Source organism: Lissotriton vulgaris, chromosome 2_1 (genome assembly GCF_964263255.1).
Source record: "Lissotriton vulgaris chromosome 2_1, aLisVul1.2, whole genome shotgun sequence".
Lineage (NCBI taxonomy): Eukaryota > Metazoa > Chordata > Amphibia > Caudata > Salamandridae > Lissotriton > Lissotriton vulgaris.
In genome coordinates this window covers 1,327,952,156-1,327,977,292 of record NC_141687.1, presented here as the reverse complement: position 1 = coordinate 1,327,977,292, position 25,137 = coordinate 1,327,952,156, and the positions used below count along the sequence as shown (strand labels likewise).

Genomic DNA, 25,137 nt, shown 5'->3' with positions numbered 1-25,137 from the left:
AGACACTTACCATACAGCCAAATGCTAAGAGTCAAACGAATAGTATCTGATCCAGATGTATGCTCCAGCCAAATGACACAAATGGCCAAACGGTTCCAAAATACTATTGATCTGGCCATCACCAAAGCATCCCAGACCACACGAGAGGAAGCCCTCAAAGAATCCAAATCCACAAAAGACAACAAAAGAACTGTTCTAGTGTCAAAATTCTCTACAGTCAGTAAAACTTTCAAAGCCATCATTTTGAAACATTGGCGCATTTTATCATCTGAACCTGACTTTGGCAATCTCTTTAAAGAAACTCCAATATTTGCTTACACAAGATCAGAAAACCTCAAAGAACTTCTATCGAAACCCCCAGGTGAACAAAAGTCACATACTGGCACACGACCATGCCACAACTGCAACAGTTGCAACAACGTCATTCTTGGAAACTATATAAACCGCCCAATGAAAGGCTTTAAAATCAAACTTAACGTTCATGCTACATGCGATTCCTCGAATCTCATTTACCTTCTCAAATGCCCCTGTGGCATGATCTACGTGGGCAAGACCAAAAATTAAAGTTCGTCTAAACGAACGCAAATCAAATATCCGCACCAAAAACCAAAAGTCCAGTGTCGCCATTCATTTTAATGACTTCAATCATAACGTGGCCCAAGTGAAATACATGGTCCTGGAAACTATTCAAAAAAAAAAAGGAAAAGACAATAATAAATTGCTTCTTCAAAGAGAATTAGCCTGGATTTATAGACTTAAAGCCATGAAACCACACGGCCTTAATGACCGCTTTGAACTAAGTGCATTCCTGTAGTACCCCTGTGGTACCTGTCTTTTCTACACATTAACATAACATAACATAACATGTGTATTTGTAAAGCGCACGTTCACCCAGCGGTTTCTTGGCGCTGAATAACAGATGTTTATTGTTACCCAACTCAATGGTACTCATTTTATCGACCTCAGATGGATGAAAGGCTGAGTGGACCCGCCGGGATTTGAACCTGTGACCATGAGGTCGAACACAGGCCCCTGCAGTGGACGCATTAGTCCACTGAGCCACCAGACCCCACATTGACTCCCTGTCAGTTGTAGCTTGAGTGTTTATTTATTATTTTTTGTACATACATGATGCTTTAATGTATGGTTCATCAAACGTATGAGTATGTAATTCACATAAGTAACACACTCCACCAACACATTGTTCTACCCGCCCCTGATCCCTTTCTTTACCATCCACCCATTCCAACATGGCAGCTCAACTTCCACATCACCACTAGTCCCTTCATTATTTCACCCACGAGTCACGTGACCGGGTCACATGACTCAACGTAACTACGCTAAACTAGAAGCCCTCTACGCGGAATACTCTGCATCAAATTCCGGTAACCGCTTCGGACAACGTAGTTTACCAGAAGCGCTATGTCAGCGCAACAACCTCTACAAGTAAGTCGGGGCCCCGACGGGTGTAAAAGCGCCGTTTTCGCCACTTGGTTTGAAACGCTCACCCATTTCTTAATTTTTCCAATAGGTATCCTTCTCAGCCGCCAACCTCAATTGATGTAAGATCCATTTTACTTTTCATTTCACTAATACCCTGATCCCTCGTTCCAACTCCACCCCTTTGGTTTATAAGGTGACTTTCCAACACACTCATTGGTGTTCAGTTAGCATGTTTACTTATTGAACCCAGTCAAAAAACGTTATGTATACTCATATGTGATTTTGTATGTCAGTGTTACTTTTTTACCAAAGCGTATATTATTATATTACAGCGCTCCTTGAGAAATGGCTATTCCAGCCCGAAATGCATCGGAGCATTTGTGTTATATAACAAAATGGAGTCTCAATTCCAATGAATTCACATGGTTAAACATGGATAAAAAAATGATGTGAACAATGATGAAAAACTTTAATCAAAAAAATTAAAAAGATTTTTCTTTAAAATCCACGGAGTCTGTCGGTGATTGACGAACCCAAAGGTGTGCCCTATCACAAGGATGCGTTTACGCACTTGGTAAAGCACTTAACCAGTCATTAGTATTCTGGCCTATGGGACGGATACGTCACTTGTTGGAGCACCCTCAAACCCAGTGAATCCTCAAACTTCACCAAACAAAAACTATTTCTATCAAATCTACGCAGTGCGCCTGGCCTTTCATTCAGTATTTCACAAGTGATAGTACAACACAGCAGAGCAACAGAACCTGTGTCCAGGGCACAGGGGAGAGTACAAGACAGCAGAGCAACAGGGCCAGTGTCCATGGCACAGGTGAGAGTACAGCACAGCAGAGCAACAGGGCCAGTGTCCAGGGAAGTTGGCACAGCAGGTACATGAGAGGCTGCACAGGTGAGAGTCCAGCACAGCAGAGCAGCAGGGCCAGTGTGCATGGCACAGGTGAGAGTCCAACACAGCAGAGCAACAGGGCCAGGGTCCATGGAACAGGTGAGAGTACAACATAGCAGAGCAACAGGGCCAGTGTCCATTGAACAGGTGAGAGTCCAACACAGCAGAGCAACAGGGCCAGTGTCCATGGCACAGGTGAGAGTACAACACTGCAGAGCAACAGGGCCAGTGTGCATGGAGAAGTGCAGAGTCAGGACATGAGAAGCTGCACAGGCAAGGCCAGAACAGTAAGGCCAGGGGGCATGGCAAAGTGCAGAGCCAGGACATGAGCAGCTGCACAGGCAAGGCCAGAACAGCAGTGAATGACAAGGTCAGTGGCCAGGGAGAAATGCAGAGTCAGGACATGAGAAGCTACACAGGCAAGGCCAGAAAAGGAAGGCCAGTGGGCATGGCAAAGTACAGGGTCAGGACATGAGCAGCTGCACAGGCAAGGCCAGAACAGCAGTGAATGACAAGGCCAGTGGCCAGGGAGAAGTGCAGAGTTAGGACATGGGAATCTGCACAGTGATTGTGTTTGACTGTACCCTTCCATGGCCAGCAACACACCCAGGTTGTAATCAATGGGCAGGACTAGCACACCTGTATGTGGGACAGGTGTATGAGGGGGACTAACACTCACTCTTGGCTGTCAGGCTGACTTGGAGCTGGCTGTGTGTGTGGGACAGCGGGACAACTTGACTGGGGAGACAGAGGCCCAGGTGATGTAGGGCTATCAGTGGCTTTGCAAGCTGGAGGGCTATTTGGACCAGGTGGTGTAGTGGCACGTGGAGGCGGAGTAATGCAGACCTGTGACACAGTGTGGGTGGGAGAAGTTGAAGGGGTGCCTTTTCACTTCTTGGGAATGCAAAAAGACTTTCCTGTACTGGGGTTTATGGGAACTGGTTGGGACACAACAGGCACACACACCAACAGAGCCGCTTCAGGTGCAGACACTGTCACTCCCTCTGGTGATGTGCTAGATCCTGCAGCACAGTTTGTCTGGCTACGCCTCTGGACCACCTTCTCCTGTTTGCCAGGTGTCCCCCCTACAGTGCCATCCTTTGCCTGTTTGTCAGGGGTAGCCCCTACTGAGCCCTCCTTTGCCTGTTTGTCAGCAGTAGCCCCTACAGTGCCCTCCTTCACCTGCTTCACTGGGCTTGGAATTGGAGTTGATGTGGCGAGGGAATGTGGCCCTGAGCCCTTCCTAGGTGTACCCTTGCCAGACAACACCCCCTCAGTGGGCATAGACACTGCACGCCTAGCTCTGCGTGAAGTTTTAGGGCCTGGAGAGTCCTTGGCTGGTGATGCCTCTGAGGAATGGGAGCCTGATGCCTGCTTCCTTGCTTTTTCTGCCTACCTCTTCTCTGAAGGGGTTCTTGACTTTGCATTCTGGACTGGCTCTGCTCTTCTGTGGGGATGGCGTCTGTGGGCGGGACCGCTTGGGTTGCTTCTGCTGGGTGCTTCTTGTGCTGTATCGTGACTGGGAACCGTGGTCACTATAATCTGATGTGGCCACTGACTGGGCGGTGGACAAAGGCACTGGAGCAGGAATGGGAGTATGCGCCTGTTGAAGGGCAGACGTCACTGTGGATGACAAAGCCTGGACTGTATGGTGTAGCCCACCCACGTCAGAGCGTATGCCCTCCATGTAGGCAACTACCTGGCCTAATTGTCATGGTCACTGAAGGCATTGAGCAGGGCTGTCTGGCCCACACAAAGCTGGCGCAGGAGCTCTACAGACTCAGCACTGAGGGCAGCAGGTCGGACAGGTACAGGTTCAGCGGTGCCAGGTGTGAATCTAACTCGTCCTCTCTTACTGACACGGACATGGGCAGCACCAGAGGAAGGGGATGGGAGGGTTGGCACTGGCCGCTGTGTGGTAGTAGATGATGCAGAGTACCCATTCCCTGTGCCTTCCAACATGGATGCATCCCCGCTGGCATCAGATGATGTTGTACTCTGTGTCTCAGGCAGGGATTCCTCCTGCATACTCCGGTCCCCCTCAGATGCGATGATGGGCTCTGTTTCACTGGCCTCCAGTGCAGCTGTAGTGCTACCCTCGCCACCACTGGTTTCCGGCTCCTGTTCCTCCATGTCCACTGTCGATTCTGTATGAGAGCGAGATGCAGGGTTGGGTTAGTGTCATCATCAGGACAAAGCAAACCAATCAATGTAGTACAGGAGATGCCCAAATCTACATGGTGACCACCACACCCTGCAATCACATTACAACTACACACTAGATAGACCACAACAGTGCCTGTAACTCTGAATATCTGCATTATTGAGGCAACACAGCACAACACCCTGCCCATGGATGAAGTGCACCAGACACACAACTTGCTGTGCACACACCTAGGGACATGATGTGGGGACACCACTTATTACCACTGACAGACCTTGAGGGAACAGGAGGGGACAACACACACACCTATTAGGACATGACAGTCCACATTGGCAAGTAGGCCATACCAAAGACGATGTGGTACTCTGGGGCACATTCTTGTCTGATGTGTGTGCCTCACTGATCATGATGCATGCAAAGTAGGAATACGTGCAGTCACACTCAGATAGTGGACACTCAACTGCTCGATAACGCTTGATTAAAAAGCGCTCGAGATTAGAGACTCCCTTAGCGCTCCTTAGCGCTTTGTGCTCCTTCCCCCCCTTCCCTACCTCCGGACCGCCCTCGGCTGAGCATCGACGCCGAGGGCTGGGTTTCGATCTTGGCGGCCATATTGGGTGTGGGCCAGGCGAATCGCGCGCTCTAGCAGCGCTATAAAAAGGAAATAGAGACTGTTTCTAGCGATAACCTAACAGAAGCCACCTTTCCCTACTGAGGCGGAAGCCGGGAGGTCTCTGTCTTTACTTTAATTGGCACTCTAGAATCGCTACTCTTGCAATTTTATTTCGTGTTTTGTTCGTGCTTGACTAAGAAGCATTTTAAATTGGTAAATTGAGTATTTTACTTGTGTGCTCAATAGCGCTTGATTAAAAAGCGCTCGAGATTAGAGACTCCCTTAGTGCTCCTTAGCGCTTTGTGCTCCTTCCCCCCCTCCCCTACCTCCGGACCGCCCTCGGCCGAGCATCGACGCCAAGGGCTGGGATTCGATCTTGGCGGCCATATTGGGTGTGGGCCAGGCGAATCGCGCGCTCTAGCAGCGCTATAAAAAGGAAATAGGGACTGTTTCTAGCGATAACCTAACATAAGCCACCTTTCCCTCCTGAGGAGGAAGCCGGGAGGTCTCTGTCTTTACTTTACTTGGCACTCTAGAATCGCTACTCTTGCAATTTTATTTTGTGTTTTGTTCGTGCTTGACTAAGAAGCATTTTAAATTGGTAAATTGAGTATTTTACTTGTGTGCTCAATAGCGCTTGATTAAAAAGCGCTTGAGATTAGAGACTCTCTTAGCGCTCCTTAGCGCTTTGTGCTCCTTCCCCCCCTCCCCTACCTCCGGACCGCCCTCGGCCGAGCATCGACGCCGAGGGTTGGGATTCGATCTTGGCGGCCATATTGGGTGTGGGCCAGGCGAATCGCGTGCTCTAGCACCGCTATAAAAAGAACAGTCATGACTCCGCGCAGCGGACGCGTACTGCGGACGCGCCGGATCTGCGCCGGAGTCGTGCCAGAGTCGTGCCAGAGTCGTGCCAGAGTCGTGCCAGAGTCGTGCCAGAGTCCTGCCCGTCTGCGCCCGTCCGCGCTGAGGACGGGCAGGACGGCTGGACATCTGCTTTGGATGCGGTTTCACCTCCGCCCCGCAAGTATTCGCTTCAGGAGATGTTGGAGCTTAAACCACTAGTACGTGCGTGTTCTTACAAATGTTCACCAGACGATCTTTTACTATCTCCATGTTGTGGTTGCTTCTCGACAGGCCCTGAGGGCCCTAGCCTTTTTCCCCCTCCTCATCAGTTTGATCCCCCTGCCGACCCTGGAGTCACAGTGTTGAGAGAAGACTACATTCTTATCAATGCTCGTTCGTTGATTAAAAACAACATTGCCTTTAAGGAGATGGTACTTGATAGGAAACCTTCGTGGGTCTTTATCACGGAAACGTGGGCGAAGGAATCCTCGGGCCCTGACCTTGTTGAAGCAGTCCCAGAAGGGTACTGCCTGGCCCGTCACGACAGAATGGGACGTGTAGGAGGTAGGCTAGCAATTCTTTATAAGGATAGCTTCCACTGCCATATCCTTCCAGTCTCTGATCCCAAGGATACTTTCCAAGTCCTATACTTCTCTTTAACAGCTGCTCCTAGCTTTATATTCAATGAGATCCTAGTCTACCGTCCCCCTGGCCCTAGAGCAGGCTTCGGACAGCAATTGCTCCATGTCTTAGAACCTTATTTTGGCCAGGACAATCTCACAATATTGGGAGATTTTATTTTTCATCTGGAGCTGTTGGAGACTCATGATACTCTCTCCCTGTTGGATGTTATGTCTGCCTGTGGACTTACCCAACTGGTGAAAGGGGCCACCCACCAAGCAGGACACACGCTTGCCGGAATCTTCTCTAACGACCAGAGGTTGATGGTGAAAGATCCCTTCCCCCTTTCATGGTCGGACCATCTAGCTGTTCCTTTCAATGTGTTCTGTCCTACTCCGGGGAGAACTAGCAAAACCCCGAGCAAAATAGAATCTCGTAGGAACTTCAAGAACATTACGGAAAATTCCTTTGCCCTCTGGATTTCGAGTCTGTCTATATCCCAGGAGGACAATGTCCAGTCAGCGGTCTCACATTACGAAAAGACCTTAACCCAGGCCCTGGAAGAACTGGCCCCCATCCGCCAGTGCTACACAGCCAGAAAAAAACCATCGGCCCCATGGTTCTCGGAGCACTTAAGACTCCTTAGACAGGAAGCTAGAAGACAGGAGCGTCTCTGGCACTCCAGCTGGGATCTAAGGGACAAGGAAGCCCATAAGATCCTGATTAGGAAATACAAGCTGGAAGTTATTAGAACAAAACAAGAGTATTTTATGGCTCTCACTACCTCTCTCTCTTCTCCAAAAGATCTATTCAGGATAGTAGACTCTCTCACTACCCTTCAGACTCCGGACCCGGTAATCGCATCACAGGAGCTCTGTGACAGTATAGCCTCCTTCTTTCAGACTAAAATCTCGGAGATCTACACCGCCTTGGAACTGCAGAGATCTTGTACTTCTGAACCTCCTGCCCCCGTTGACTTGGTCCCTGCTCCTTCGGAGAAACTCCCGTTGGGAAGCTTGGAATCTTTCCCTCCTCTTTCTCTACAGGACCTAGAGACTCTTCTTATTAAAACCAAATCTGGATCCCCCTTAGATGCCTGCCCTCTCAAGATCCTGAAGCAGTGTAGAGAATCCCTCCTGCCCCCCCTTGTTGACATCATGAATATGGCCATGAGGGATGGCATTTTTCCTCAACAGTGGAAAAATGCGGTTGTAAAACCCCTACTCAAGAAGCCTTCTCTTGATCCTGGGGTATTAAAAAACTTTCGCCCCATCTCACTGCTCCCGGCCCCTGCGAAGATGTTAGAAACTCATCTAAATAAACATCTCGCTGCCTTCGTGGAAAGCTCGGGTGTCTGGATCTTTCCCAGCACGGTTTCAGGAGGGAGCACAGCACTGAGTCTGCCCTGACCATAGTGCTGGACAATATCCGCGCACGTGTAGATAAGGGTCAGACCTCCCTCCTGATCCTTCTAGACCTGACGGCGGCCTTCGACACCCTTTCTCCCTCAGTTTTAACATCTCGTCTGGAGGAGATCGGGGTTCAGGGGGTGGCCCTTAGGCTACTCACCTCTTTCCTTAATCACCGAGAGCAAAGAGTGATGCTGGGCAAATTTCTATCTCCATCCCTGTCTGTGCAATGTGGGGTCCCTCAGGGGTCGGCATTAAGTCCGACCCTCTTTAACATCTATGTGACCCCCCTCGCCAGACTAATTAGATCTTTCGGGATGGAGGTAGTCTCATACGCGGATGACACGCAGATCCTCGTCTCTCTCTCCCAGTCAGTAACCTCGACTGCCTCCAACTTTAGATCTTGCATGGAGGCAGTCGGGCAATGGATGATATATAATTTGTTGAAACTGAATGGGGAGAAGACTGAGGTGATGGTGTTCGGAGGTAAGGAGGAGATATGGTCAGCCGATTGGTGGCCAAACTCACTGGGTGCCTGCCCGGTCCCTGCCTCTTCCGCTAAAAATCTTGGAATCATCATTGATCCCACCCTCACAATGTACCAACAGGTCAACCGCACGGTTTCTACCTGTTGGGGTATCATTCACATACTGAGGAGGATCAGGCATTACCTCTCCCAGCAGGCAAGGAAACAACTTGCTGTCGCCCTTGTTGGTTCGCGTCTGGACTACTGCAATGCGCTGTATGCGGGTTTGAATAAAAGCCTGCTGCAGCGCCTGCAGGTGGTTCAGAACGCAGCGGCAAGGTTTGTCCTTGATCTACCCCGGCGAACCTCGGCTACCTCTGCCAGAAAATCACTTCACTGGCTCCCTATAGAGGACCGAATAGTATTCAAGACCATGTGTATGACTTATAGGGCCTTAGCAAAAAGCAGCCCCACTGGAATAGGTTCCATCTTGTCCCGCTATAGCCCCGGCAGGGACCTGCACTCCTTGAATAGACTTCTTCTTTCAGTCCCTCGTATTCGGAGATCAGATGGGGTGGTAGAGCTTTCTCTAACCTGGCTCCCAAGTGGTGGAATGCCCTCCCCCTGGAACTAAGGTCTCTTCCTACCCTTCAGCTTTTTAGGAATGCACTTAAAACTCATCTCTTTGTGTGGACTTAACTATAGTCGGGCCCTGCCCTTCCTGTTCTGTTTTGGTAGGCGCCTTGACACCTTCGGGTATTAGTAGCGCAATACAAATTAATTTCATTCATTCATTCATTCATTCATCCTCTAATAGATTCCCCACACCATCCCAATGCTGAATAACCATGTAGATGCTAACACACATGGCAATGGGAAAGCAGAGCAAGGAGGATCACCCTTGTAAGGGCAGTTTGGGCCAATGCATCACACTGGCACACATCGAAGCAGCCACTCACATGACACAGCACAGCACCACCCCACAAACATCACATGGGCCACCGCTGCCACAGGCCCTGCACAGATGCATCAGCTCCCAGGCAAAGTCACCCTCCCCAAATACTCACCCCTGCCTTGCTGCTGGTGCTCCTTCAGACGTGCATCCAGCTCAGGATGAGTCACTGCCAATATGCGGCCCATCAGTGGTGTCATGTTGCGCCGTGCCAAATGCCCAGTGCGTGGTAGCAGCCCCAATGTCATCTCTGCCACGTTCTTAGCCAGATGGCTGATGTCATCCCACCTCTTGTGGCAGTGGGTGCATTGTCGGTTGGATACCTCCATGACTCGCACCTTTTCTGCAATAGCCCTCCACACGGCCTTACGCTGGTGTACCTTGAGCCGCAGGCATGGTAGATGAGAGGGGGAAATGATCAGTGAGAGTGTGTCATGGACCGCCATCTATCAGTACAGTTGCAAGAAACAGACTCATTACCAATTGTAATCTCCTTCCACCCCAAACTGGGGTACACCTCACAAGGGCACTCTGCATGGGCCAAACAGATGTGATTGCATGCATTTATGAGGGCGTACAGGGTCCCTGATAATCTCACACACATGCAGGATGACTGCCCTGAACCCCCTCAGTGGCTTGCACACATTTCCAGTCCTATGCACATCTGGCCACTACATACATCACATATCTACCTGTGTCTGTGTGTAGAATCACTGTGTGCATGACTGGGCAGCATTCAATGACCATGGCCTGTGAATATATGTGTATGTAATATGTGTGGCATTGGGGTACATGGACTCATCAACAAAATACCCATCTACACAAGTGTGGTCGTGTGCAATAATACAGGGCTGCGATGGTGCATATCTTCATTTCAGTGTGAATGAACAAGAGTAAGGACACAGTAAGTACAGTGATGTCATCTCGTCTTGGTGGGTGGGCACTGGGCATAGTCTCTGGGTTCACGCTGAGTCGGACAACAGGGGCACACAGAGACAATCACCCAAGCACTTACTGCCCTGGCACCTGCATGTCCAACATCCTGTGGCTCTGTATGGCTGACAATGTAACACACTCCACTGAGACATACAATTGCAGGCAGGGTAAACTGTGACTTTGGGACACACACTCCCTCGCCCTGGAGACAGCATGTTTGTCAGTGTATGACACAACCCCACACCCTCAGGCATATACTACAGCAGTACAACTACATCTCTGACCGCCCCTGCCATACTCCTCCCTTTACGATGACTTACCACAACATTGGGTGCCCCATTCAGCCTTGGGTACTGTGCCAGCACCTCGTCCACAAGGACCTCCAGCTCCTCGCTTGTGAATGGACTGAGACGGATCTTCTCTGCCCTTGCCATCCCTGTGGACATGGAACACCTGTGGTGGAAGAGGGTGGTGAGGGGTCCCAGGCAGCAGGCTCTGGAAGCATCAGCAGGAGAGGGACCCAGGCAGCACGGTCTGGAGGCAGCAGTAGGAGAGGGTTCCAGGCAGCACGGTCTGGAGGCAGCAACAGGAGAGGGTCCCAGGCAGCACGGTCTGGAGGCAGCAGCAGGAGAGGGTCCAAGGCAGCACGCTCTGTGAGCAGTGGAAATGTGAGTCTAACTCCCACAGATTTATAGCCCCCTGGGATCGTTTCTTAGGTGCCAAGCTGCAACAATTGGTTGTCCAGGTCTGCCTATTTCAAACCCATCCAATGACCGCCTCCGCGGTGGTGAAGCACGCCTTCGCGATTTTCAAAACTGCATCATGCCACCGCAATCATCGCTCCCATTGGCTGTAGGCAATGCTCCATGGCGGTGATGCAACGCAGGGGCCCGGGGTGCGCTACCGGGATGATGCATCTTTCAAACCCATCCAATGACCACCTCCGCGGTGGAGGAGCATGCCTTCCGCGATTTTCAAAACTGCATCATGGCACCACAATCATCGCTCCCATTGGCTGTAGGCAATGCCCCATGGCGGTGTCACACCGCCGTGGCCAGGCGGTAGCTACCGCGATTTGGATGGCGGAGCATGCCCACCGCCATCTACCCATGTCTCCATGCCAATGACTACTGCACTTGTGAAGGGGGTGGTGCTGGTGTCACACCGCCGTGGCCAGGCGGTAGCTACTGCGATTTGGGTGGCGGAGCATGCCCACCGCCATCTACCCATGTCTCCATGCCAATGACTACCGCACTTGTGAAGGGGTGGTGCTGGTGTCACACCGCTGGGGCCAGGCGGTAGCTACAGTGATTTGGGTGGGGGAGCATGCCCACCGCCATCTACCCATGTCTCCATGCCAATGACTACCGCACTTGTGAAGGGATTGGTTCTGGTGTCACACCGCCAGGGTCAGGCAGTAGCTAACGCGATTTGGGTGACATGCAATGGCAATATCCATCGTGAACACTTCCAGAGTACACAGCGGAGACATGCTTAAGGGCGCATCATCGTGCACACAATGCCATTATTCAATCGAATCCACAGGTGGACGCACGTGCCATGGTTGGCTATGTGTGACGTACATTGGTATGTGCTCCCTGCCATGTCAATTATGCATTTGATGGTTGATTATGCGTGACAGTGTTGTAGTGGACTAAAAAATGTGTAACACATCAATGTGTTGTGTGTCATTGCTGACCTTGGCAAGGCTTGTCTCACTGTATGGTGTTGTTACTTATTTGTGCTTTCATATCTGATCAAGACAACAAACAAGGGCTTTAACTCATCAACAGTAAGGCAGAGTCTAATAATCAAAATAACAAGAAGAATGCCAGTACTGAGTCTAATTTCCAAGACCAATCTAATTATACTTACAGCTAATACGCGATCAATTATTAGCCAGATATTGGAATTTATCCATCATTATTTATTTCTTTTGTAACAAAACGTTTTGAAAAAAACAACCACAATGAAGAACTTTTCATATATATATGTATCACGAGCAATCAAAGGAAGTGAGGATTTAGGGGAAGACAAATACTCTATACAATAGACAATTGAACCATATGTTCACCCTCACTCAGAAAACATACATATTCCAAACAAACTTACTCTCCTTTCACCTCACACTGTGCAAAACATGTAACACACTAGACAACATGGGAAACAAGAAGAGGTCAATGACTTAATCCATATGCTGTATACAAAACCATAAAAGAACAACTGTTTTTTAGAATACTTAATATGAAACAGTTTACCAATTACAAATATATACAGTTTATGACAACAGATAAGATCGACGCGTTTCGAACCGGACCCTTTGTCCGATTCTCATCAGGACCAGACAGAAAATCTGCAAAGGAAGATAAATTTCCTTTAGTATTGCTAGAACTATAAACGTTATGGAGAGAACAGCGACGAGCCCCAGATACAAAATTAGTGTTAATAACACTAATTTTGTCAACTAACCCTGGGTTAACTCTTTATCCACAGATACCTCTCTCTCTTTTGTCTGGTGATTTAATACCCATAAGCTTCGCTTCACTCAGGTAGGGAGCACTATATCTGGGGCAGGTCGCTGTTCTCTCCATAACGAAACCTTTACAGCTTCACAGTTTGTAACTTTTCCCAACACATGCACAAGTAAAACAGTTAAAACGTGAGCACGTGTAAACTGTAAAACATGACATCTATATAGGCGGAGTCAAATCTTCCTTCCATAGACTACTAAACAACCAGAAACTATATAAACCACACCTATAGTGCGATCTGTGATGCAGGTTCCCTTTTCGGATTCTTGCTTTGCGTCAACAAACATATTCCGGAGTTGTACGTTGTTTCATTATGGCATAGTAGATAGTTATAATTTGTGGCTATTTGTCAATATTTAAACATTTATATCTAGAAAAACATGTTATTGCCTGTTTTATCTGTAACGGCAGCAGCTTGTTTTCAGAAACAGATAGATTACAACAAACATTGGTCCTTTTCTGGTTCCTTTAAGCCTATATATTGTGACTTTCTATATTGTAATATTGACACTGTATCTCGCTTCAGAGGTGTTGGTGACCCGTCGGCGCAGACCCTAAACATTTACAATCAATGTCACCACCTTCCAGTTGTTAGTGTGTTTTCCACTAGGTATTATATACTGTTAATATGTATATTATAATATTAACAGTTATGCGAATCTAAGCAAAGTTCCTGACCTGTCCTCACAAAGAGTAAAGATATATAAGCAACGTCACCAGCTTCTAGTTTTTAGTCTTTTCCCCCGTGTGTATATATATATATATATATATATATATATATATATATATATATATATATATATATATATATATATATATATATATATATCTCAGCAGAGACCTTCTTTGCAGAAAGAACTGGGTCCACGCAGGTCCACAGGAAAACTTTCTTTTATTCTCAGCAGCTCAAGATCGGCATGACCGGTTTCAGCTCCTATGCCTTACTCCCTCTAATTACCTGCTGTCCACTTTTGAATGCAGAGTGCCCCGCTTCGATTGGTGCAGGCACTATGAAGGATGGGAAAGTCTCCTGAACTCGGTGCTCCTAGACTCAGTGCTCCAAGTTCAACTGCTGCAGGTACATTCACGTAAGTACTCCCCCCAGTGGGCCGTGCCTGCAGCTTCACTTCTCCTTCCCTGATGTTTTCGTGGTGAAAAATGTAGGCATTCCTGGGTCCTTCATCCAGCCACCAAATCCCACAAGGCACCTTGACGCACTTCCCTTGAGTAAGTACTTGGATGTGCTGTTCGTGCAGTCACTGAATAAACAGCATGCACCTTTAGTGATACGCTATTCGTGCAGTCACAATTTCACACAGCTTGCGCCTTTAGTGATATATATATATCCAACACGAAAGCCGCTAAAGACCCTTGCCACACGCAGCGGCAGGCCCGGACGGGATAGCGAGTCCCTACAATTCCACCACTCTGCTTTTCCAGTAAAGAAAGCACTGTCCAGGGCACTCGTTGTTCCAAAGAGCGTGTTTATTTTAGAACAGCATCGCTCGACGCGTTTCGAAGATCAAGTCTTCTTTATCACGAGTACGAGACTGCTGTTTACAAATGTTTAAATAAAGATCACATGGTATTCACGTCATACCGATAAACATGAAAAACAGACTCACTGAAGTTCTGTAAACGGAGCTAGAAAAGTACTGGCCCAAATTATAAATACAAAATTAAAACATTTTCAATGCAAGATTGTAAATATTGCTTAGACAGTACATTGTGGCAAGTCAAAAAATGAAAAACAATGTTATTCAAGAAGCCTAATAATTTTTCCACGGTGAAAGGAGTCAATAAAGCATAAATCTTCAAAATAAAGGTACATTGTCCTTCGTGATTAAATTTCAACATATATACTGCCCAAGTGGGCAAAATATAATCTATTATTTCTCAATCTGCAGATATAAATTGCATACTTGTTAGGCACATAATCCTTGTATCGCTTAAAAAACAATCATTTCATGATTCTTGTATAAAGTAAAGTCCAAGTGGGCAAACGATAAGTGATGCCATTTGAGATGTCATCAGAGATGTCACTGACCATGTCATGAATGATGCAATATGTGACATCATCAGCAGTGAATTGCGGGTGCGCGAAATATAGTTAGTACAACTAACTCTATAGGAGCAATTTCAATGGTTTTGTATGAGTGAAATGTCCAGCTAACTATAACACCCCTAAAACTTATAGTTTTTTGAGTGAATTTTAAAGGTTTTTTAAATGCTTATTCCTAACTATATAAGGCCTGAAACCTATGGTTTTTTCAGAGAATTTCAAAGGTTTTTTAAATGCTAATTCCTACCTATATAACGCCTGAAACCTATGTTTTTTTCAGTGAATTTGCAAGGTTTTTTAAATGCTAATTCCTAACTATATAGGCCTTAAACCTATGTTTTTTTCAGTGAATTTCAAAGTTTTTTTAAGGCTAATTCCTAACTATGTAAGACCTGAAAGGCCACCAGGAATCTCCAGTATGCGCCAGGGGACTGCATTGCAGAGAGGTGTAATGAAGCCATGCCCCTTTTTACACCTCTCCGCAATGCAGCCCCCGGGCATGTTTGCAGAGGGGGAACTAATTCCCCTTGCATACTGGGGGTCCCTGGGGGCCAACTAGCCCACCTTGAACCTGCAGTATGCGCCAGGGGGCTGCATTGCAGAGGGGTGTAATGAGGGCACACCATTTGTACACCTCTCTGCAACGCAGCCCCCGTGCATGTTTGAAGAGGGGGAACTAATTCCCCTTGCATACTGGGGGCCCCTGGGGGCCAACTAGCCCACCTGGAACCTCCAGTATTTGCCAGGGGGCTGCATTGCACAGAGGTGTAATGAGGCTATGCCCCTTGTTACACCTCTCTGCAACGCAGCCCCCTGGCGTGTTTGCAGAGGGGGAACTAATTCCCTTGCATACTGGGGGTCCCTGGGGGCCAACTAGCCCACCAGGAGCCTCCAGTATGCGCCAGGGGGCTGCATTGCAGAGAGGTGTATTGAGGCCACACCCTTTTTTACACATCTCTGCAACGCAGCCCCCGTGCGTGTTTGAAGAGGGGGAACTAATTCCCCTTGCATACTGGGGATCCCTGGGGGCCAACTAGCCCACCAGGAGTCTCCAGTATGCACCAGGGGGCTGTGTTGCTTTTCCCCGGAAGGTGGCGGTCCCCGGGGCAGTGTGGGGGGGATTGGGCACCCCCCACACTTCTTTATCACTATGCCCCTGCGATTTGGTCCCCTTGGGGGGTCATTTTTAAAAAAACATACCAGGTTTTAAAATAAACATTTTTGGGCCTTGGGGGTCCTTGTGGGACCACCTTAACAGGCCTAGGGGGTCAGGGGGTTTCTACCCTGCCCCCTTTTTGTGTTCTACACGTTTGTTTTTCTGCTTTCTTGTGCCTCAGTTTAATGAGCACAAGATGGCTGCCAACACTTCCTGGTTTGGAGTGTTGACAGCCAATAAGCATGCAGCTTTCTCGGAAAGGTACGTGCACCGTCCGCATACCGTACGCATACGTACGCGGACCCTTGCACGCACGGTACGCGCACCCCGCGATTTTTCGAGCAAAAAAATTGTTTTTTTTTGCCTTGGGGGTCCTAGTGGGACCCCCTGAGCAGGCCTAGAGGGTCAGTGTGCTTCTACCCTGCCCCCTTTTTGAGTTCTACACACTTGTTTTTCTGCTTTCTTGTGCCTCAGTCTACCGAGGCGCAAGATGGCTGCCAACAATTTCTGTTTTGGAGTGTTGACAGACATTGGCAGCCAATCAGCATACAGCTCGTGCAAGCGAAGGTCCGGGCAAGTCCCCGCACATATATATAAATATATATATATTATAGTTAGCTGGACATTTTACTCATACAAAACCATTGAACTTCCCCGTTATAGTTTGTTGTCCTCACTATAACTCGCGCACCCGCAATCCACTGCTGATGATGTCACATATTACATCATTCATGACATGGTCAGTGACATCACTGATGACATCACTGATGACATCATCCAGTGAATGCAGTTTGCTTTGTATTGTAAATACACTACTTTGCATTGAAGAATGAGAGGATATATAAATATAAATGTGTGGATGGTGGATTTAGTAACAATGTCATTGATTGTTTCTTTGACTAATTTGTAGAGTCTCACTATATATAATGTGTAGTTACTAAACTGTGTGAAAGTCTTTATTGCTTTGTTTTAATTGCTATGTTAAAGACTATATTTGTTATCGGTTTCTTAACTGAGTATTTATATGGGTAAATGAATGTCTATGTGGTTTGTTGGGGGTGTGTGATTGCCAAAAAATGTGTGAATAGTTCATTCGGTAGGTATATGAGGTTAAGACAACATGTTATAACAATTGTTTCAGTGAGTGTATATGTTTATGGGTGTGGTGGTGATGAAATATTTCTCTCAATGGTACATCTCCATTAAACTTGAAAAAAAGGCAGTGTATTTGACAGCTATATCTAATTAAGTGTGCCTAAGACTTAGTGATTGTATGAATCACTATATGGATAACTGTACACTTATAATAGTGATTTTATAACACACTAAGTGTGAGTTACTATCTATATAAATAGATGAAGTGGTGTTTGTATAAGTGTGTAGGTGAGTAAATGTAAGTATAATCAATTGTTTGCATAAGTCAGAAGGATGTCTTTATAAGTGAATACAATGTGTGCTGGTGTGTAATGTTGAAATAGGCGTATAAGTATATTTGATAGTGTTCTGTTGATTATTCACTGCATATAACACTGAATCTATAGGTAAGTGATTAGATGTGTGTATAGTTCTATGAATAACTGAGTGGGTGTTTAGAAATTTCTATTGGCGTGTCAATGGTTTCTAATATGGCACTTTCTATTTTACAGTGAGTGATGAAAGATTATACTAGTGTGTGATGAGGTGTATTTGATTGTCACATTGATGATGTCATCCGTGATGTCATCAGTGATGTCATTTGAGATGTCATCAGTGATGTCACTGACCATGTCATGAATGATGCACTTTTTGGGACGTTCCGGTGGCGCAGAAGACTGAGTGATATTTATCAGACAGGACTAAGCCACTTTTTGTGGCGTAATCCTGCCTGATAAATATCAGCCCCTTTAACGCAGTGTCCTGCGTTAAAGGGGTGTGCAATGGGTGTTGCTGGGGTCGTTCCCAGCAGCATCCATGGACTTGAGTAATTTATAGCATCCTCAAAGTTAGTCTTTCAAAAATTCCAAAGTATAGGACATGATAATCAAAATCCAAATGTTTCTCAAGAAAAGTCATAAACCGTGTCCGTGGGTCATATCTGCCCAAACGCCGATATTCCGAATGATTGAAAATGACTTTCCTTGAGAAACATTTGGATTTGGATTATCATGTCCTATACTTTGGAATTTTTGAAAGACTGACTTTGAGGATGCTATAAATTACTCAAGTCTGCCCGAATTGTGTGGGTAAAATTGATACCTAGTCACTTTGAATAAGAATGTACTTACGTCTCGTCTAACATTTGGAAGAAATATCTAGTTATATGGCAACAGGATACCGACATAACTTGAAGGAAATAAGAACGCCCTGAAGAAGTTCTGTTGTACAGAACGAACGCGTCGGCTGGCTGTGGTACATAAACTTAAGGAAAATAAAAGCATTTGAATATACACCAAGATTCAGCGCTTCAATAAGGACTCTAAGTGATATGATTTGATTGGACTTGTTGTGCAAGTGGTGCTGTGCCAAACTTTGGAATATTCTCTACTACTCTCTACTACTCACTCTCTACTACTCCACTACTCTCTAATACTCACTCTCTACTACTCATTCTCTACTACTCTACTACTCTCTACTACTCTCTTTCTACTACTCACTCCCTACTACTCACTATCTACTATTGTCTACTACTCACTCTCTACTACTCTCTACTACTGACTCTCTACTACTCTCTCTACTACTCTCTACTACTCACTCTCTACTACTCACTCTCTACTACTAACTCTCTACTACTCTCTCTCTACTACTCTCTACTACTCACTCTACTACTCACTCTCTACTACTCTCTAATATTTTCTCTCTCTGCTACTCACTCTCTACTACTCACTCTCTACTACTCTCTACTACTCACTCTCTACTACTCACTCTCTACTACTCACTCTCTACTACTCACTCTTTACTACTCACTACTACTCACTCTCTACTGCTCTCTACTACTCACTCTACTACTTACTCTCTACTACTCTCTACTACTCACTCTCTACTTATCAACACAGGGAAGACCAAGTACCTAGTCCTAAACCCCCCGAAGAAGGTAGGTTGCCAAACCACCTACCCTTGACTCAGTTCCACTCGAGAGGGTCAAGGAGTTCGATTACCTCGGTATTCGTCTCTGCGACTCCATGAGTTGGAAATGTCACCACCAAAAGATGCTGCTGACCCACAAGAGGTTGGTGGGGGCCCTCCTTAACGAACAGCATGCCTCAACCCTCAAATCCATTGCACCGGTACTTGACATCTATAGGGCAAGAGGTGTCAGTGCAGCTCTTTATGGGGCGGAACTCTGGGGTGTGGAGAATGTGGACCAGTTGTCCCGGTCAGAAAATAAATTCCACAAGGATTTAATGGGACTCCCCTACAGTACGCCAACTCTACCACTCCTCCTAGATATGGGTACTCGGCCTATTAGTGACCAGGCGAGGTTGCGCCCTCTTCTTTTGTGGGCGCGTATTTGGAGAGTCCCTGAAATGTCCAGTTATGCTGAAGGCCTAAAAGAAGTTCTTTCAATGCCTGGCTGGTTAAGGGAAGTCAAGCACCTTCTTGCAGACCTGGGCCTTGAAGACGTTTGGACTACCAGAACTGCCCCGCCCAAGCCAGCTTTGAAGAAGGTATATTGGAGTTGGGTGTTTGACGGCAGAAATAGTAACGCCAATTTGTGTAGGTCCACTATGGATTTCCTCTTGGTCAAGGAGGTGCACTTCTGCAAGCCATATCTGGATATTATTCTAAAACCCTGGGACAGGGCTCTGTATTTTAAATTTAGGGTAAGCCTACTTCCAGTTGGGAATTTGACCTCCAGGTCGAAGGTCCCGGCACAGACAATTCCCTTCTGCCCCTTCTGTGAGACCAGGATAGAGTCAGTCCCCCACCTGTTGTTTGAATGCCCGACCTATGCTGCTCCTCGCCGCAGATGGTTGAAACCACTCTGTAGAGAGCTTGGGACTAGATCCCACAAGGAGGCCCTACGAATTTTGAAAACGGACCCGCGGCCACTGTTTGCATGTCGAATGGCGAAATTTCTAGGTTGGATATGGTGCATTAGATCCATTAGGCTTTTGCATCTTGTTTAATATGTATTTTTAGACTGTTCTTATGTAAATTATTTGCGCCATTTGTAATATGTACTGTATGTCTTATATTTATGCATTGGCTTTTTAACAGTTTTTATCTATTTGTAATGCTTTTTAAGATATGCACCATATCGAAATAAAGCCTAATTGACTGACTGACTGACTACTCTCTTCTACTCACTCTACTACTCTCTACTACTCACTCTCTGCTACTCTCTCTACTGCTCTCTACTACTCTCTACTACTCACTCTCTACTCTCTATTACTCACTCTTTACATCTTTACCTCTCTCTACTAGTCTCTACCTCTCTACCTTTACCTCTCTACCTCTTTCTACCCGCACACATATACATATATATATGCATATATATGCATATGCATTTATATATATGTATGTGTGTATATATATATATATACATACATATATAAACATATATAATCTGCATATCTGTATAAATACAAATATAAATGCATGCATACATATACATATATGCATACATATGCATGTTATTTACATGAAAGTTTGAAAAACACTAATAAAAGCAAAGCTAAAAAGCCACCTCATTACAAACAGAATGGCTTTAACTTAAACGAGGACGAGATCTATTGCATTTTCAATGCTTGTTTACTTTGGTTCCATCAAGAAGGCATTCAGATGTGTCACACATTTGCCATAAATTCTGAATGTTAGCACTCTAGTTGCTCATTAGATCACTGTAGTAAAGCTACTGCTCACCAGGGAAGTCTGCTGCTGGTATTCAAAGTGCATGTTTCAGTCTGCATGTCAGAATATTTTTAATGAAATAGAAGAGGATTTGAGAAGTCACTCAAAATGTGCTCTAATTTTTCTTTCTGAAGCACTAATCATACTTTCTATGGCAAAATTAACCCCCTGATTTTGTTCCTTTTTAAATTAAATGTTTTCAGACTTACCACTTCATTACAATCAAGATGGCTTCTGGTATGCCATACTTTTGTCATAAGTAAGACTGTTAGCGCTCTAGTTCTTCTTTAGAACACTCTGGGACATTCTGTCATTGGGCTATACTTGGGCTACATCTGGGTGATATTTGGGCTACATTTGGGCTCTTTTGTTTCTTGTGGCCATCTTGGGAGACTGCATGTCAGAATTTTTTAATGAAATAGAAGAGGATTTGAGAAGTCACTCAAAATGTGCCCTAATTTTTCTTTCTGCAGCGCTAATCATACTTTCTATGGCAAAATGAACCCCCTCATGCTGTTCCTTTTTAAATTAAATGTTTTCAGACTTACCACTTCATTCCAATCAAGATGGCTTCTGGTATGCCATACTTTTGTCATAAGTAAGACTGTTAGCGCTCTAGTTCTTCTTTAGAACACTCTGGGACATTCTGTCATTGGGCTATACTTGGGCTACATCTGGGTGATATTTGGGCTACATTTCGGCTCTTTTGTTTCTTGTGGCCATCTTGGGAGACTGCATGTCAGAATTTTTTAATGAAATAGAAGAGGATTTGAGAAGTCACTCAAAATGTGCCCTAATTTTTCTTTCTGCAGCGCTAATCATACTTTCTATGGCAAAATGAACCCCCTCATGTTGTTCCTTTTTAAATTAAATGTTTTCAGACTTACCACTTCATTCCAATCAAGATGGCTTCTGGTGTGCCATACTTTTGTCATAAATAAGACTGTTAGCGCTCTAGTTGTTCTTTAGAACACTCTGGGACATTCTGTCATTGGGCTATACTTGGGCTACATCTGGGTGATATTTGGGCTATATTTGGGCTCTTTTGTCTCTGGTGGCCATCTTGGGAGAATGCATGTCAGAATTTTTTTATGAAATAGAAGAGGATTTGAGAAGTCACTCAAAGTGTGCCCTAATTTTTCTTTCTGCAGCACTAATACTTTCTATGGCAAAATATACCCCCTCATTTTGTTCCTTTTTAAATTAAATGTTTTAAGAGTTACCACTTTATTCCAATCAAGATGGCTCCAGGTGTGCCATACCTTTGTAATAAGTAGGACTGTTAGCGCTCTAGTTGTTCTTTAGAACACTCTAGGAGGCTGCAGTAGAACACAAAGGAATCAACTGACAGTCTCTGTCCTTGTTGGATGTACATGTTTTACTGAGAATGTCAGACTTCATTCTCACATGACTGAGAAAGATAATGTGAATTTACAGAAAATATGCTTTCAGTTTAGCGTATAGATCCCCTTCCATACCACTGTGGGAAAAGCATTAGATAATAGTTTTCTTTCAAACATGATTCATGATATCCCAGCAGAAGGCTTTTTCACATGGTAAAATCACTTAGAACACACCAAAATTCCTGAAATGGGTATGGTACCATCAACAAATGATTTATAATGTAACTAAAGTCCTAAAACCTTCTATTAACTGCACTGCTTTTTAATGAGGTGCTATTATGTATATTGGTCCCAAGATGGCTGCCAACACTTCTTGGATGAAGTGCTGACAGCCAATCAGATCTCACGATGAGATGTGTGGTTAGGCTCCGCCCAGATATATAATTTTTTTTCCTTTTGATTTTCTCAGGAACTACTGGAGGGATTTACATCATTTAGGCAAAAGGCCGATCTGCGAACCGAATTCTACCTCTCTGCCAAATTTAGTGTAATTCCGTTCAGCCGTTCGGGCTGTAGCCGTGTCTAATCGTCCTATGGAAAATAACATGGGGAAAACATGTTTTGGGACCCCCCTTTTTTCTCAGTCCCCACTTGATGAATCCCCCCAAAACTTTCAGGGAAGGAGCGTAGCGGAGTGGGCCATCTTCTTTGAGAAATTTGCGAAGATTCATCAACCAGCGCCAAAGTTATTCCCAATAGAATGTTGCGGATTTCCTATGGAAACTAGGTCCGAAATAAATATACCTACTGGCGACTGCCAGTAGGTAATTTATATATATATATATATACATATATATATATATATATATATATATATATATATATATATATATATATATATATACATATATATATATATATATATATATATATATATATATATATATATATATATATATATATATATATATATATATATATATATATATATATATCTGTAGGTACTGGATCCCACCAATTAGAAGGAAGCAGAGACGGCACACCAGGAAACCTTGCACAAACCCTTTATTGTGCACTCGTTAACGAGTGCACAATAAAGGGTTTGTGCAAGGTTTCCTGGTGTGCCGTCTCTGCTTCCTTCTAATTGGTGGGATCCAGTACCTACAGATAACTAGGTAGCGGCTGCTGCTACCGATGGCATCAGCGTTGTCAGGTTGAGGGTCGTTCAAGCAGCAGTGTGGACGTGATATATATATATATATATATATATATATATATATATATATATATATATATATATATATATATATATATTATTTATATATATATTTATATATTGACGGCCAGTAGTAGTATACATCACTGATACCTTCGGGACAAGAGCGGGCCATACAAAACTCGATAAATATAACAAAATAAATAAATTGCTGTGGCGATTTATTTTTAATTAGAGTTAAGGGACATATTTATAATGTTTTCAAGTTCTTTCTAATGAACCCTGAATTTTAATAATTGTTCTGTGCAATTTCATATCTCCACATTATACTGTAGAACAACCAATACATTAAATTGGTATTAATTTTTTAACAATTGTGGTGTGTTGTGAGTTGGCTCAAAATATAATGAGTTGGTTTAAATTATTTTATGAGGTCTTAAATGTGATTTTAAAAAACATATTTGATATTTGCCTACTTTGTGGGTTTACAATAAGTTTTATGAACCATAATCAGAGATTTTTATTTTGTTAGTTGGATTGTTTTGTGGGCAGCCTAGGAGTTACCATAAATATATAGTACAAAGCATTTAATGGTCTTTTTCATTCTACAGGGAGTTCAACTTCGGCAGTATCAAATACAGTACCGCTGACCACAGGTAAGGCATAAGAACTGCTTGTATGGTTCACAGAATGACAAGCATATGCTTAGAAATGCGTTCACTCAGGCTGTGTGCTTTCAAACCAGTGACCTTTCCAATGTGCTTGTTTTCACCTCCATGTGTGGACCATTGTAGCCTTTAGGCTCCTACCCCTTTCTCTGTGATGTGAACCTCTTTGCTCCCTTTTTGTATTCATATTTTACTTTATCGCTCTTACTCTTTCTTTATATCTCTCTCTGAGGTGCCTCTGCGTTCTACCTTCAAATGTCTCCCCTTAATTCCGAGCCCCATTATATCAATTGTCCAGTGAAGCATTACTATGGTAGCTGCACTGCAGCTAGAGAGTACAGATCAGGTTTACCAACAGACCCAGCAAGAGGCACTTGATTTTCTCAAGTCCTCTGCAGTCTCTATCCAGGGCTGAAGGTTGTTCTAATAATCAGCTGTGCATGGACTGCGATGCTTGGCTTACTCTACATGCCGTCTGATACTACTTGTCCTTGAGCAGTGGGGTGTGCCTGTCATCTTCTTCCTAGATTTCGATGGTAAAGTAGTTCTATTTAGCCTCAAGCAAAAATATATTACGAAAACGAAATCTCTCACACATTTCACAAAGTTTCTGCAGGTGAGTGGTTCAGGTAGAAAATGTCATGCAGGAACTATAACACTGGGGCCACTAGATGGGTTATCCTCAAAGCAGTCTCCCTTTGGCATCATGCTTCACTTTGGTACACAAGGTATGCCCTCCTGTTCTGTTTTCATGCAAGTTTCCTGAGAAGTACATTTCGTACAATATACATCTTTTGCAAACTTTTCAGAAAATGTTATGAAATTTAGCAAAAGAATGTATTGCACAAGTTTGCTAGACCCTACTTCTGCTATTGTAAGTGATTGCTTGGTCTATATGTATGTTTCTCACTTGCACTCTTAAGCCCAACAGTCTGTCTGTGGCAGAGGGCATAGTACTGGCGCTGAAGGGCATGGTAAGA

The 25,137-nt window shown here is 45.0% G+C and overlaps 1 protein-coding gene across 4 annotated transcripts in view; it reads left to right on the top strand.

Annotated features, from left to right (window-relative positions):
* MUC13 (mucin 13, cell surface associated) overlaps positions 1–25,137 on the top strand; it is an 818,501-nt gene that overhangs the window by 194,628 nt on the left and 598,736 nt on the right. For all 4 annotated transcript variants that reach the window (XR_015308476.1, XR_015308475.1, XM_086957098.1 and 1 more), the window contains exon 3: positions 24,101–24,145. Coding sequence is in view for 2 of the 4 variants with exons in the window: in XM_086957098.1 (XP_086813224.1) it covers positions 24,101–24,145 (45 nt within the window). In the remaining 2 variants the exon portion in view is untranslated. The remainder of the gene's footprint in view (positions 1–24,100; positions 24,146–25,137) is intronic.